Consider the following 16534-nt stretch of genomic DNA (forward strand, 5'->3'; position numbering starts at 1 on the left):
GTGTTTCCTTGTATACACAAAGATTAAAACAGAAGTCTGGAGACAATCTTTCAGACTATGCTTGTTAGATTAAAATATTAAAAAAAAAAAAAACAAACTGTATGTGAAAGGGGCCAATGAACAAGGAACAGAGCTGAGGCCAGGGCTGCCTTTCTCAAATGTCCCAATGAAAACAGAATTATAAAGCTGGCCAAGCTACAACATGAGGATAAAAACTGCATCATGGGAAAATAGGATATGTAGTCAGAGACCTAGCTACCAAGTAATGTATTGTTTTGTGAACTACCTATGGTCTGGTTCATTCTTAGCACAGTGAACAAGGAAATCCTTTGAAATACTCAAGAACCGGAGCCTTGTCTGCCCTTGCTGCCCCACTCACAGTCCAGTCTACTCATCCTCTATTCCTGTGAGCATCTGAATCAGCTATTCCTATAGCTTCCAAGCAGCTGTTTCCACAGCTCCCTTCAATTCTTTCTCTCATAGTGAGGTCCACTCTGACACTCTCACATACATCTTCACTTCCTCTTCCCTGATCTATTATTTCCTTATACCATACACCAGTATTCATTCCAGTCTTCTTATGGTGTCTGCTCGATCCTTTTAGACTATATGTCTTGGAGCAAAAGTTATAACTTGTGTTCCCAAGCATATTCTGCCCACTCCACATAGTGTGCTGGGTGTGTTATATAACATCTGCAGAAAGAAATCCAGATGCTGAGTGAATGTTGAAATTTGCATTCAAGCTACCAAGCAGCTTGCATGGACTGGGAAGACTGAGTTCGGTCAGTCTGAATTACTCACCAAGTATGATTCTGGGAGAGTATAGTTTTTAAGGGTGATAAAGGCCTGGGAAATGACATGATATTACACATTATGCAGAGCTCCCTCAGGGAAGGTCATTTTTCTTATTTTCACAGCATCTAATGCTGTAAATTGGGGGTTAATACAGCATCTATGCTGTAAACTGGGAGTGGAGGTCGCTAATAATTTTGGTCTTAGCAATGAGTATCAAACAGCTCTACATGAAAAATGTGTAGAAACATGAACCGAGTACAAGAAGTTAGGTTATGTGTGCTTATGGCCAGTCGAAGGGAAGCTGCCCACTGACTGCAGGTCACTTTGCAAAGGATTCCCAGGTAGAACCACACAGGTGTCTAGTGCTGCTACTCAAGAATGCTAATGCTTGCAAATGACCATCATTGTCTCTAAGCTGGATTAAGGTTCCACATAAAATAAATATCAAAAACTAAACAGGATATGATAATGGGAGAGTATAAGGTAAATGAGACAAGAGAGAAGAGAAAATGGCAAGAAATAAGTGTAGAAATTATTCCACAGCTATACTGAACTCAAAGGCATGAGTGGTAGATCATAGTGTTTGTGAACTCATAGCCCAGCAGGCATACACACACACACACACACACACACACACACACACACACACACACACACACACACGTTTTTAAAGGTAATGGATTTCCCATGCATGCATATAGAGAAAGCATAGGGAACTCCTCACACCAGAAGTATCTAATCAAATCTAAGCATCTCCTTTATGAAGGAGAAATGACTCTTCTTTGGACTAAGTAACTAGATACTCTCTGTGTCATTCCAAGGAGCAGGAGAAGAGTCAAGTCCACTTTTAACACAAAGAAGAGTTTGAGTTCATGCTGGAAATGGTTTCATTAGTTTTACAAAAGAGCTCTAGTTTTGAGTTTGCCCAGGGTGCAATGACAATAGATGATGTTATCAGTCAGATTCAAATTTACCACCTCGAATACTTCTCTTTTCTTTCTTTTTTCTTTTTTTTTTTTTTTTTTTTTCTCAGAGCTGAGGACCAACCCAGGCCTTGCGCTTGCTAAAGCAAGTGCTCTACCACTGAGCTAAATCCCCAACCCCTGAATATTTCTCAACTGAGAGTTCTAGGATTTAAAAATTGAAAGTAACTCTTTACTAATCAATACTATAATTTGGTAGTAATCCTTTCTCTAAAGACTGCTTTAACATGGTTTCGGTTAACAGATTATGAACGTTAATTACAGACGCCGATACACTTGCGCATGTTCAAGAGAACTTCTTAGTACCGTCTATGGGACACACGGATGCGGCTGTTGGGGTAAGAGATAGAATCCCATACCTGAATTGGACAGAGATTCAGATACTCATTAACAACTTCTAGTAAGAAGTCAGGGTTGAGCTTCTCAAAATACTGTATGCCGAGAGGGAGGTCTTCCAAGTGCGAAAAGTGAGTGTTCACAACATCATTCAACAAATTTATAACTTCCTCCTGACGATTATTTTTTTTGGTAGCAAGAACCGCATGCAAATACATTAATTCCTGAAAAGTAAGTAGAGTTCATAACTTATTCCATTTGGCTATAAAGCCCTTTATTTCTGTTTCCATTTCAAATGTATATAAAGTATTATTTATAAGAAAGTATTCAAAAGCTTGATGTAAAATCATGCAAACGTAGGCGTTAGCTGAACGGAATGTTAGGGTCATTGAGCAAAGCATTTAAAGCCAAGTTTTGTAGAGGCATGCTAATGAACTTGGACATTAAAGTCAGTGCTCATGCACCATTTCGGGCTAAGGTTGGACGGTCTGATAAAATGCCCTACCGCAGATCTTCCCATTGACTGCTGGAATTCACTGAAGAACTCCAACTGCTGGTCTGCATCTTGCAATTGTCCTTCTATTAACTGACATCGGATAAGTCCTGAAACCAAAGAGAAACAATCAGGGCCTATTCCAACCCACTAACCTAAGTTAAGGAAACATCTTTCTCCATCACAATAATATTGCTCTAGGCTGGAAAAAACTGAAAGAAAACAGCAGTGGGAGGGGTGGGGAAGAAAATCGGTAGCCAGGAACTACGTAAAATCTTTTACTGCACAATCCATAACTTGACAGAAGCAACCAGATAAAATCCAGTCTTTCAAAAGGGTATTTGAGAAGTCAACTGATCTTTTTAAAGATGCACGATTTTCCATTTTATGCATAGTAGAAAGAGTTTAATTTTTCTAAAAAATTAAGTCTATACTCTCTGTTTCCGTGGGCAGGTCCTGAAGCCAGTCCCTGTGGAGGAAGCTGTCATCTCACCGGTGACGGCAGAGATGTTGCTTTCGTTCAGTGTCATGGCGGTCCTGTACCACTTCCAGGCCTCCTTGACTTTGCCTTGGAGAATCATTTGGTAGCCAAGCTCTGTAGCAATCTCTGCTTGCTGGGGGGTTAAGCTAAATGCTTTTTCTAGGAAACTTTGAACTTTTTGAAGAATGAGTTGATTACGTCCACACTGAAAAGAAAAGAAAAACCATTTAGACAAGAAGGCCGGTCTCAGAACACCAGAGCTATTTTTCTCTACTCTTACATATACAGCTTGGAGTGCGCAGGATGGAAGAAGGGGGATAATGATTGTTTAAAAGGAAAGGCTTTCTATCATCTAGGTACGACATCCACAATGAGTGTAGGACCCACCCCACAAGCTGTATATTTCAATAAGCACTGTTTTATGACATGACCATCTAGACATATAGTTCTCTTGTACAAAAACATGGTTGTTCTTTCAAATTAGATTGAAAAATCCTTATTTTAAGGTTTCAAAATAAGTGTACATATTTAAGTAAAAATCCCTTTCCCCTTAAAGATAACCTGCACCAATCAGGAAAGAATTTTAAAAATATGTGGCTTATAATTTTTGTAAAAATTTCACCTAAAGCTTTGCTGATGCCAATGAGGTTAAATAACTATTGAACATACCAACTTTAAGAGCAACACATTCTTCTGAATATTTTGATAAACAAACAAGTCTATAATCATTCTAAAAGATGAACTTGTGTCTGGCAGTAACACAAATAAGGAAGAAATTATCTTAGTTCATACTTTTATATTTTTTCTTTCTCCTAAATGTCATAGTTTACATGTTTTAAAATAAGATAATTGTTACAGTTTAGCAATCAATATCCTGTAGTTTTCTTTCCTTATATTTACTTTCTCCTGTATATTTTGTGTTAGTGCATTTTACTGGTCAAGGCTCTAATTCCTTTTATTGGCTTTGCTATTCTGTTGTATTTTTTCTTCCATCCCTGTCATCTTGCCTTTATAGAATAGTCAATCAGAAACATGGCTTTGCAACAACAACAACAACAACAACAGCAGCAGCAGCAGCAGCAGCAACAACAAATCCAAGTCATTGGCCTTTTGCTGCACTGAAACTCTCTATTATCCATCTTAACTGATTTTCCCAAAGGTTTTATAATTGAACAGAAGAACAGAACACCCCTAACCCAAATACTGGATTCTGGCTGTCTCTGCCAGATAGGTACTCTCTTGCTCCAAGAGTCCTTCTTCATTGTCCCTGAAGGCTGGAAAGGGGCAGCTAGAATCTTCCAGTGTCCTTTTGTGGGACCAGATAAGGCACTTAGATCATATCCCTTTCACTGCAAGCCATATGTCCCTCAGCGTTCTGCCCGCTAGCTAACTGCCAATTTTTTTTAAAGATTAATTTATTTGTTTTATGTATATGAGTGTCCTATCTGCATGTACACCTGCATGCCAGAAAAGGGCATCAGATTCCATTACAGATGGTTGTGAGCCACCATGTGGTTGCTGGGAACTGAACTCAGGACCTCTGGAAGAGCAGACAGTGCTCTTAACTGCTAAGCCATCTCTCCAGCCCCAACTACTAACTCTTATTGATAGAATCTGGCTAGTAGGCAGTCTTACAGTTCTGCTGAAGGCTATTGTAATCTTATAAAAAAGTTGAGCATTCTGTGGTTCCATGACATCCAATGCATTTCCTAAATTTTCCAGCTTGGCAGCAGCCTAAAACAAGATAAACATTAAAAAAAGAATTTAACACATGAATATATACTTTAACATATTTTTAAAGATTGACTTTATTTTATGTGCATATGTGAGTGCCTGAATGTATGTATACACACCATATATGTGCTTGATGCCTGTGGAAGTAGGAAGAAGATGTTGGATTCCCCTGGAACTTGAGTTACAGATGGTTGTGAGCTGCCATGGGGATGCTGGGAAGTGTATCCAGTCTTCTTCAAGAGCAACAAGTACTCATCACCACTGAGCCATCTCTCTGCCCTCATTACTCATATTTTAAGAGATCTTTGTTTTCACAAATATCTTCCATCTAGCGTATGTGTGTGCTGTGGTGAGGTATATGCATGAGCATACGTTTGTGTGCATATGTTTTTTGTGTGTACATGTCTGTGTATAGAAGTCAGAAGTTAGGTATTTAGTGATTTCTTACTTTTGAGACAGGATCTCTCACCAAATCTGGACTTTATTAGTTCGGCAAGACTAGGCGGTAAGTGAGTCTAGGTATCTTCCTGTGTCGCCCTCCCCAGTGCTAGAAATATAAGCATGTGTCATCATGCCTAACATGTTATAGGTGCTGGAGATCCAAATTCAAATCTTCATGATTCTTCAGAATCTGCACACTGATTACTTCCCCAGATTCCCCAATGGAATCTAAAGCTGTTTTGCCTTTTTAAAAAGCTCCAGTAATTACACATAATTATTTCTTGTTAATACTCATCACTGAATAGAAGCCTCTGGATGGGTAAAGATAGTCATAGCTATTCAACAAATGAATATATTGACCTCTCAGATAATCGAGTCACCCACAGAGGCTGTTTGAATGACAATCCAATGTTATACGCTCCTTTGGACTTCATAGACAGCCTAGTTCATATTTGAAATGGTTTCTACAACAGAAAAGACTTGAAAGTCATTAGTATAAATAATTGCTGTTGTTGTTTCTGGTTTGTTTCTTTCGAGGCTGAGAATCAGCTTGCCTGGTACAAACTAGGCAAATCTCTCTCCCACTGAACTGTAGTCCCAGCTCCAATTAATAAACAAAAAGTTCATAGAAGATTTGATCCACTAAGACTCTTCTACTGTCCACTGAAGTATGTGCTAGGTACTGTTACATTAGCCAAGTTAGACATGCAGACCTCTTGTACAGCACCATTGGCTACAGATTAGAGTTTTACTCCTTTGCCAGTGTCCAGTGAGTGTGTGCAGTAACACTGAAACAGGTGTACATTATTACAAGGACTTGGTCCTAAGCTCATTTAGCTCACACAAACTCAACTGAGTGGCCAACAGACTGTGAACCTTATTTGCATATTCATATTCATATCTAGACCACAGACAGTGCTATGTGTCAGCATCCTATATAAAGATACATTTACCCTTATTAATTTAAGAGAAGTTTCCCTATATACTTTGCTTTACTAGATGATAAAGTCTTTGTAGCATATTTCTAGCAACCAATTAAAAGCTATAACAAACATTCTGAGATAGAACTTCAAGCTCCGAAAGAATATGCTCACATGCATTTATAATGGTGTGTGATGAAATCATCTTGACATAGGCGACATGTCACACAAGACAATTTACCTTCTCTATGTCCCCTTCCCTGCACAGATAATATAAAGCCAGCATTCTCAGTGCCTCCACATTGTGGCTGTCCTGAAGCAGCAACCTGCAGGAAAACAAGCCAGTTAATAACTGTTGTTGTTATTCCAGAGCTTAAAAGTTTGGTGGCTTGACTCTTATACTACTCCAATAAGTAGTTTTATCCAGAAAACCACGAGATGATTACTTTAGTTAGAAAGTTATCTGCAATGTAAGTTTTAATGTTTTAAGATAGGACTAGAGGTTGGGACTGCTTCATTTAATACTGTGGAAATGCTACTTAAAGTATCAGTTAACGATACACAGCAGTGTGTTAAACGTTGAGTTCAGGAGCTGGAGACATAGCTCAGTGGTTAAGAGCACCTGCTGCTCCTGGAGAGGACCTGGGTTCAGTTCCAAGTCCCCAGCAGTCCAGGGGAGCTGACACTTCCACCTGGTCTCTGAGGGAACCACATGCACGTGTCACAGTTACACAAGCAGGCGAAGCCTTCATATACATAAAAGAAAACAAGTAAAGAAGCGAAAATTGAAGAAGTTGAATTTACCTCAAGGTTTTCGTTAAAGAAATTCTAAGAATGCCAAAACGAGTGGAATATTTACATATGCGTTAATTTAGTCAGAAATTTAAAATAGATTCCTATGTGATAAAATACAAATTGGAAAATTTGAAATGATTTATCAATCACCAGGAGAAAAATAGGCATAAGTCTAGCAAGACACAGTCTATGCTATAAGAATTCTTTTTTTTTGAATTCTTATCAAACTTTATTAAGTGGCATAATAAAAGTAACTGTTCAAAAGGGGTCATGTACAAGGCATTCTCTCAGGCGTATATGAAACAATGAATTTCAGGTTCACTTTTTCTCCCTTCTTCTTTTGCCATGCAAATGTGCAGTTCTCTGAAGAAACTGGAGTGTGCTATACGGCACTGTGACTACAGACTGGGCTACTTTCCCTGCTTCCGCCAAAGGGATGACAGCAGTGATATTTATTTTCTCTGCCACTCACTGTTGAAATGAACCAATTCGAGTCAGATTAGAATACAGATAGGCAGGTTTATTGGGAATCTCCTCTCTGGAGGTCTCACAAGCTCCAAGGACCTAGGCTAGGGAAGTCAACATGGGAAGAGAGAAGGTGGGGAAGGGGAAGGAAGGAGAGAAAAAGCATGTGTGGAGAAAGAAGGGCAGGAAAATAAAAAGGAGAGGGAAGGGGAGGTGGAGGAGGAAGAGAAAAGTAGAGGAGCATAAACTGTCTAGGTAAATAGGGAAGAGCCTGTCAGGGAAGGGCAGTCCAGCCTCTGGGCTGGAAAGTTCAGGGTTGGGGGCAGGGACTGAGGGATGTTGAGAGAAACTGGAGGACAGGTCTGCTTTGATATGTAAAATATGCACCTTGGTCCCTGGTCCCTGAGTCCTCATCCAAACAGGCAGGACAAAGACCTCAGCCTACATGCAGAGGCAGTCTGTTTCTGTCTCAGCTCTTGTGTCTTTCCTATTCCCAGAGAAACAGTTCACCCGTGCAGTTACCGCTGGTTACTGGGGTCTAAAACTTGAAGCAGAGACCTAGCAAATCAAGTCCCACTGAGATCAGCCAGTTTAGATTACTGATGTGCACATGAGAAACCGCTGCAGAGTGTTTTACTCTGAGACGCGTAGTTGTTTGTTCCACACCAATTGCTGTCTGACAAGATAGAGCTCAGTTTGAGTTAAACAGGTTCCCCCAAATAATCTATAGGTAGTTGAATACCTATAAACGTTGGATAAAACATTTAACAGGTTTGTACCTTACGTTCGTTCATCTGCAAAGTGGGAGTACTAATGTCTACCTCTTGGGTATTAACCACCTTCCCATCAGCCAGGCCCTCTGAGCACTTTGCAACAGGCCATTCATAACTTCATTCAAGATGTTCAGACCAAGCGGCCTGGGGTCATCTTTCTGCAGTCTCTGCCTTCCTAGCTAAAACATATCGAAAGTCCAGTCATTTCTCAAAGCACCTTAAGGGTGACGGCCCTGCCCTGGCTCCCTCACCAGCATTCCTCTTTCAAATGGCTGCGGCATGCAAAATTTTACCCCCACTCCCTTCTGCACGCAGAGTTCTCAAAACAACAATGACTCTAGTAAATGTAATTCAGACCTCGATACTCCTTTATTCATAACACAACTTTGTGTCAGAAGAAATGTCAAACCCTTCCACTGGTGCACGAGGTCCTTCCTGGCTCAGCACCCCTTTCCTCCCCACTGCCTTCTCAAAGGCTCTACCCTATGACAGTTTCAATGGCCTCAGGCTCTCTGTAGGCTCCTACTTGTGTAAGACCTTCCCTTGGGTATCTGCATGGTTTGCACCCATGCTTCAAGTTTTTCCTCAAATGCCATTCTTCAGTGAGGCCTTCCATGGCCACCTTGTAACTTCCCACCCCAACATACCATACTTCACTTTTCTTCCTCCTCAGCACCTGTGTTTAATACATTGCATAAGTTAATTGTGCTGGTTAGCATACGGTTTCTCTCGTTTCAATATTAACTTCCCAATGGTGGAGAGACTTATTGTTTTACGGAGTATCTAAATAGATACTCAGATATTGATGTAAATCAACACACTCAGGGTGTTTTACATGTGTATGTTGTTGCATGTGTGTGTTGCTGTGTGTTTGTTACCCATGTACATGTGCACATTCATGTGGACGACCAAAACTGGCATCCTGTGTCTTCCCCAATCACTCTTTACCTTACACACTGAGGCAGCCAGTCAGTAGCTTTTGCTTTGGGAACTCCCTGTCTGTGCTCCCACAAAGGAGGATTATAACTGAGGCAGCTTTAATGAGGAGGTCAGAATCTTCAGGCTAGACAGCAAGCACTTTAAGCACTAAGTCACCTCTCCAGCCCAAACTCTGTTTTGAAAAGCAATCCGGTTTTAAGTACTTTTTCAATTCTCTATTGCTTGAAATAAAACCACTCTTATTACTTGAAAAAAATTAAGTTTTATGTTGTATAAATCAGGTAATGGACTGAACAAAACCTGATTTTCTTTTTCCTCATGTATAACTAGATCCAAAGAGGATGTGATATCATTTTCCACATAACCTTTGTGCCGTCTCCACTGTCTGATCCCAATCCTGCAAAGCCAGTTGTAATTTCATTTTCTTCTCAAAAGCAGGAAGGAAGCTCGGGAAGTTGACAATTATCTGGCTCACGGTCTCCAGAGCTCCAGAATAATTCTGTCGCATCTCAAGGCACAGTACCTAATGGGAGACAAAAATGATGTCAAAACCATGGCCTTGGACATCAGGCCTTCTCAGACCAGCCTAGGCTACAGCGTAAGTTCCAGATTAGCCTGGGCTACAGCAGAATACTGCTGCTTAATATTTCATGATTTTTTTTTCCACAAAGAGCACATAATTTTGTGTAGAAAAGATTTTTTTTATCAAAATCACACCTTAAAATAGCACAGAAAAATTAGCATATGTTATATCCGCAATTTTACACTGAAAGAGACTGTTAATGTATTGATTAACCTGTAAACAGGGTAAAACTTAAAATATTGTTCAGAAGTATTAGGAAGCCGAGACAGGAAGATGGCTAAAAGTTAGTTTGTCTCCTGTGTTCTACATGGCTAACCTGGGATGTTAAAGAATAAAGTCTCTCTAGGAGATTTTTAAGTAGTATATGAAATCCAAGCAGTTTTATAAATGTTACACTGTGTTTTATCAATGTTACACTGTGTTTTGTCAATGTTACACTGTGTTTTGTCAATGTTACACTGTGTTTTGTCAATGTTACACTGTGTTTTGTCAATGTTACACCATGTTTTGTCAATGTTACACCGTATTTTATCAATGTTACACTGTGTTTTATAAATGTTACACTGTGTTTTGTCAATGTTACACTGTGTTTTGTCAATGTTACACTGTGTTTTGTCAATGTTACACTGTGTTTTGTCAGTGTTTCACTGTGTTTTGTCAGTGTTACACTGTGTTTTATCAATGTTACACTGTGTTTTATCAATGTTACACCGTGTTTTATCAATGTTACACTGTGTTTTATCAATATTACACTGTGTTTTATAAATGTTACACTATGTTTGGAGTTGCTACCTTCAGGCTAAAAATAAGTTCTACCAACTGCCATGAGCTCACTTCCATTCTAGGAATTATCTTAAGGAAGTAATTCAAAGAGAGACATCACAAAGAGGCACACCCATGGTGGTTATTGGCCAGCTGTTGGAGTATAAAGGGAAATAAAAATTAACCCACAATGTCCATAAAGGAGTCATTACCTAATATTTCACTCATTTAGCCAGAGACTAGGTGGTCCTAAGAAGGATGCAGGAATTTTGCAACTTCTATGCACTGACACAAAGGATACCTGTTGCATATGACAATTAGGTAGTAATAGTTACTTTTCTTACTCAAATGTTATTATGCTTTCTGAAAATATTTTTTTACAGTGTCTGTGTATTGTATGTCTTGTTTCTTCCAGGAGAAAATAAGCTGTAAGTGTAATCAGTATATTGAAAATCCATGGGGTCTACAAGATGACTCAGTGGAGCAAGCCATCTGCCACCTTTTAATTTTTTCTTCTAGATTATCTGTTTTGCCTCAGTATATTTCAACTAACAATTAACATTTGTCTCAATATTTAATATGTATATATTTTTTTACATATAGTTATAGAAAAGTATAGTCACCAATAAATCCATTATGTCAAAATAAAATAAATTTCCAGATAGCTGACAATAATAGAAGAAAGAATAAATCTTAGTGCACATTCTCTCTCTCATCTACCTACAGAGCAGTACTGAAAATAATGAAACCCTGCCAGAGAGAGCCGATTGTCACTATCTGTACCCTGGTCCCTTAGTTCCTACCACAGGAACACAAAGCTGCATCTTAGGTCACACTAAACCAGCCTGCGCTTAATTCTGAGTAGGAATATTAATGTGGCTCTTTTACTCAATTGAAAAGTATGACATAATTATTGTCATACAAAGTAAACCATGGATATGCCAGAGCTCCAATTTTTTGTTTCTTCCAAAACTGAACTTGGAATCTAATTGCCAAACCAACAGATGCTGGGAGGTGAGGCATGGCTGGTGGCAGTCCCATCATGAAAATATAATGCCACTGTAAACGGCCAATGATGATGGTGTCCACCTTTTTGGTCTACCCTGTGGGGAACAGAACTTCTCCATTAGGAAAGACTGTTCAAGGGGCCATTTTGGAAGAGTCAGGGCCCTGACCAGATATCACACTTGCTAGTGCCTTGTTTTGCATGTCCCGGCCATTAGAATTGAGAATATATGTCTGTCCCTTATAAACCATCAAGTCTCAGACTTCTTTGTTTTAGTTGTCTTTCATGGGGTTGGGGTTAAGGTGTGGCTTCTAAAACAGCTTTCTATGTAGCCTAGACCTCCTGACAGTCCTCTGACCTTCAAAGTACTGGGATTATAGGTGTGAGTCACTATGTCTATAATGTCTCCAGTGTCTTTGTCACAGCAACGTAAAATAGATAATACCATAGTAACTTAGATAAATCATTTAAACCAATAATTAGCATCATGGTAAAAGTGTGAAGTCCTTCATATTAACACCTAATACTGCCTAACCCTGGAAGGTTACAAATTCGCTTTCCTTTAAAGAACAGTGCAGGAAGAAATTAAGAAGACTTGACAGTGCCCGACTCCTGTAGCATGGCAATGAGGAAGGCCTGGAATCCAGTCACCCTGAATACTAGTGTGCAGGCTGACTGATGTCTGAACCAACTCATCACCCTTCGAAACTGAAACACATGGCGATGCTAACAAGAAACAGAAGGTAGTCATTGCCTCTTTTTCCTCTTTATCATAAATAAGCCTTTTAATTAATTATTTAGATAGTCTCATGACATACCTCTATACTGGCCTTGATCTGCCCATTTCTGCCTTCCACTTGCTCAGATTACAAGTGTCAACCACCATGCCTGGATTAATTAATTTTCAAATTTTAAGAAAATTGAAAAGTGCTAGGAATATAACTCAGTTGTAAATCACTTGCTTAGTCCACAGCACTGCATGCATATATAACAAAAAAGCATTTTGAAGATTTTTTTTTATAACTATGTGTATGTGTGTGTCTTTGTAGGAGTATATCACATGAGCAGTGTTGCCCATGGAAGCTAGAAAAGGGCACTGGATGCCTTGGAGTTGAAGTCTCAGGCAGTGGGGAACGGCGAGGTACATGGTCCTGGGAATAGAACCAAGAGGTCTTAAATGCTGAGTCATCTTTCCAGCTCTCAGAATGGCAATGACACACTTTTTCTTTAAGTTTGACTTATGGTGGTGTTTGAGTGCAGGTATGCAGAGGCCACAGCACATGTGTGGAGTTCAGAGACAAATTAGAAGAGTCAATTCTGTCTGATTGAGGCACAGTCTTTCTTATTGTCTCTCCCCACTGTGCACACCAGGGTAGGTTGCCTATAAGCTTCTTGGTAATTCTCCTGTCCCCACCCTCATCTTACCAAGAGAGTAAGATGGAATCATAGTTTTCGGCCACTGCATCCAAACTGTGGTGTGTGTGTGTGTGTGTGTGTGTGTGTGTGTGTGTGTGTGGTATGTATGTGTATGTGTGTGTGTGTGTGTGGTGTGGTGGTGTGTGTGTGTGTGTGTGTCTCTGTGTGTGTGTGTGTGTGTGTGTGTGTGTCTGTGTGTGTGTGTGTGTGTGTGTGTGTGTGTGTGTGTGTGTGTGTGTGTGTGTGTGTGTGTGTGTGTGTGTGTGTGTGTGTGTGTGTGTGTGTGTGTGTGTGTGTGGTGGTGTGTGTGTGTGTGTGTGTTGTGTGGTGTGTGTGTGTGTGGTGGTGTGTGTGTGTGTGTGTGTGTGTGTGGGGTGGGGGGGTGTGTGTTTGGGGGGGGGGGGTTGTGTGTGTGTGTGTTGTGTGTGTGTGTGTGTGTGTGTGTGTTGTGTGGTGTGTGGTGTGTGTGTGTGTGTGTGTGTGTGTGTGTGTGTGTGTGTGTAAGGCACAGACGTTGCATCCTTATGTTTCAGAGAGCGTCTTTTACACACTAACCCATCTCACCAGTCCCAATCCTTTATTGCACCTTCATTCATTCATCATGCGTGTGTGCCTGCTGGTGAGTCTGCAGGTGTCTGTGGCACACAGAGGTGAGAGGACAGCTCCCAGGAGTTTTCTGGGTTCTCTCTTGCCACCGTGTACATTGTGGAGATTAACTCTGGTTGCTGGGCTCTGTGGCAGGCTCTGAGCTACCTCACTGTAGCCCGCTGATTAAGTTTGAAACGTGTTCAGATATTAGTGGAGACAGATGCAAGGGTGTAACTTAAATAATACAACTCAACAGAAAGTTTTTAAGATTGTCAATTGTTTATTCTCAATGCAATCCGAAAATACAACTTACCCATTCAAGCTTTGCACCAGCTACCTCTTAGGTCCACCTCTCCTTGTCACCTCTGACCATGGCTCCACACCCCCCTTTCCTCTGACCTTTAGCTTCCCACACTCATCCTCCTGACATGGATTGCTGGCTATGCCCTTAACGTGCCTTGAGGTATCTGAATCTGTCACCCCTCACTGTTAATGTTTCCCCACCATGCTATCAAGGCTGTACCCTCTTCATCCATAAGTCTATGTTCAGAAGTCAAATGTACTGACTACGTCATCTCCAACTGCAAATTCATGCCCCTCCTCCTGTCTCCCATCCCAGTTTCACTTTTTACTGGGCTTATGACCTGGTCCAGTTATACACTAGGTAATTAACTGACCGACTTCCTCACTGCTCATCTCTCTAACAAAGAGAAGCTCCAGGACATGAAGTGTTCACCTTTTCCACATCCTGCTTCTTCTCCAGTGATCCCTCACACACAACAGATGCAGGGACAACACTGCAGCAACGAACTCAAGGACCAATTGCCTCAGACATAACATCATTCCGGAAATCAGGCCCTTTGGTAGAGAAGTCACTTCTCTAGCTGTGTCCTACACAGACGCAAGTCCCTCTGTCAGCTGACAACAGGATCGCAAATACAGTCTTTTGTGATCTACTAAGTTTTATTACATTTCAGGTGTTCTTTAAGTTTTAAGACATAATTTCTTCACTTGGACTCAACTCACCTTACCCAGCAGAGCAAAAATATCATTTCCATCTTGTAATCCCTCCTCAAAATACCGTAGGGCTTTTTTAGCATAAGGTTCCTTCCCTCTTGTAATATCAAGCCATGCTTTCAAAATCGGTCCCTGGTAAAGAAAGATCGTACTGGAGTCAACATGAATAGCAAGAAGTCTGTCAGTGATTATACTATTGCTCTCCTTCCCTAAGCCTTTGAGAGGAGGTGATCATTATCATAATAGCAGCATTACCATAGCTACCACGAGGCTCACTCTGATCATGTGTGGCCTCTCTTTGAGTAGAGCCCAGTGAGTTAGGGCAGGAACCGAGATGACACCTTACTTCACCCAGAATAAAGACCAAGGTAAGGCACAATGATCTTCACAAGTTATCTAGTGAATTAGATAAATTCCTGGGAAATTAGAAACTGAAATCATGGATGCTTCCAATGGATTGGAAGGTTTGTAGGATTTCAAAGAAGATAATTTGTTCTTAATGTCATATAAGAAATGGAATATGGTCTGAGAGATGAGTAATCAAAAAGAAAAAAAGAAAAGAAATGGGATATGTTCTAGCAATAATTTTTAATAACTTACAGGCATTTAAAGAGGTTATTCTTGCCTCCCTGAATAGTCACCTGAAAATATGGGCCAGATTCTCAACCAGCTTCCCATCAACTAAGGAGACCACTTTACCATTTGAATGGGTTCCAAAGATATTTCTGTGGAGTAATTGACAATATATAGTTCCAGCCCTGGAACCTTCTAAACCTTAGAATATTAAGCTTCCTTCCTTTTCCTCACATTTACAAGCTATTCTGTTTTGCCAACACTTGAACCACAGCAAAGACAAACATGACATCTCTCTCCATGTGGATCAGCTGGCAAATCCTGATGGGCTGTTAACAGTTTTGATTTGTAGTCCTCTAGTCTCAATTTCTTCTGCCAGAATATATCATTTTCTCCAAATTTTAGTTTCTGTCGGAATCAATTCAGACTATAAACTATTAAAATAATCTTCTTGATCTGTGCTGTAATAAAGTACCTTTCACTATTTAAAGCCTTCAAAGATTTCTCAATGTCTATCCAATCATCTACAGATATTCTTACCTGGCAATCATATCCTTCTATCTCTCCACAGTTTCTGTTTACCATTTTCACTTACAGTTTATGATCGTTTACCTCATGTTTCATCAAAGGTAGGCTCTCAAGGTGGCAGAAAGCAGGAGGTAAAAAGCCTCCTTCCATGTTTGCTGGTGAAAATGAATGCCTTGTGGGGGCAGGAATTGGAGGGTTTGCTGTTGGTTTTAGATGGAACGCTTTCTAAACATTTTCTCTCAATCACCCACTTAACCTTGCAGATAGAGCCTTTCTCGGAGGAATGGTTCAAACAGAATAAGCAAGTAACGAATGTCTCCCTGAGCACTTTAATCACATCTCCTCACAGCCCTTCAAGTTCTTCTCAGAATGTAAGTCATGTGCTCCAAGATGATTCACCAAGAAAATAAGGCCTGCACTGTCTTTATGCTTCAAGTATGGATGGTACAGATGTGGGGGCAATGAGAGGGGAGGGAGTGAGGAGGAAGGAGAGAACAGAAAGGAAAGAAGAATACAGGACACAGTATCTCATCCACAGCTATTAGAGCAGCAACTCAAAGCCTTAGCCTGGCCACATTACTGATATTTCAAAATTAGTGAAGATATTTGCAAGTTAAACAAAGGATGCTATTACATACAGCACAGGATTCCTTCAACATTCGTATTAAATAAGAAAACTGGTCACCTCATTGCTATCATGTGGCATTTTTGACATTCTGTCAATATATTCTCTCGCCTTATCATGGCGACCGATGTGCCACAGAAACAGGCCTGCATGGTATAAGGCTTTGCGTCCGGCTTCCTTACGTTGCTCCTTCATTTTGGTATCTAATTCCAGGATAGCTTCTCTATCTGAGGAAGGAAAATAATATTAAACCTAAAATAAAATTAAATCCTAGATGGTGT

At 40.3% G+C, this 16534-nt stretch overlaps 1 protein-coding gene across 1 annotated transcript in view; it reads right to left on the reverse strand.

The window, feature by feature from the left end:
* Nucleotides 1–16534, reverse strand: part of Ttc21b (tetratricopeptide repeat domain 21B) — a 74854-nt gene that overhangs the window by 48944 nt on the left and 9376 nt on the right. Inside the window, exons 4-11 of the mRNA XM_032903417.1 lie at nucleotides 16314–16480; nucleotides 14537–14659; nucleotides 9521–9678; nucleotides 6425–6509; nucleotides 4724–4822; nucleotides 3101–3293; nucleotides 2620–2717; nucleotides 2138–2338 (exon numbers count right to left, since the gene is read on the reverse strand). Coding sequence (XP_032759308.1) covers nucleotides 2138–2338; nucleotides 2620–2717; nucleotides 3101–3293; nucleotides 4724–4822; nucleotides 6425–6509; nucleotides 9521–9678; nucleotides 14537–14659; nucleotides 16314–16480 — 1124 coding nt within the window. The remainder of the gene's footprint in view (nucleotides 1–2137; nucleotides 2339–2619; nucleotides 2718–3100; nucleotides 3294–4723; nucleotides 4823–6424; nucleotides 6510–9520; nucleotides 9679–14536; nucleotides 14660–16313; nucleotides 16481–16534) is intronic.

This window comes from Rattus rattus, chromosome 5 (genome assembly GCF_011064425.1).
Source record: "Rattus rattus isolate New Zealand chromosome 5, Rrattus_CSIRO_v1, whole genome shotgun sequence".
NCBI classification, from domain to species: Eukaryota; Metazoa; Chordata; class Mammalia; order Rodentia; family Muridae; genus Rattus; species Rattus rattus.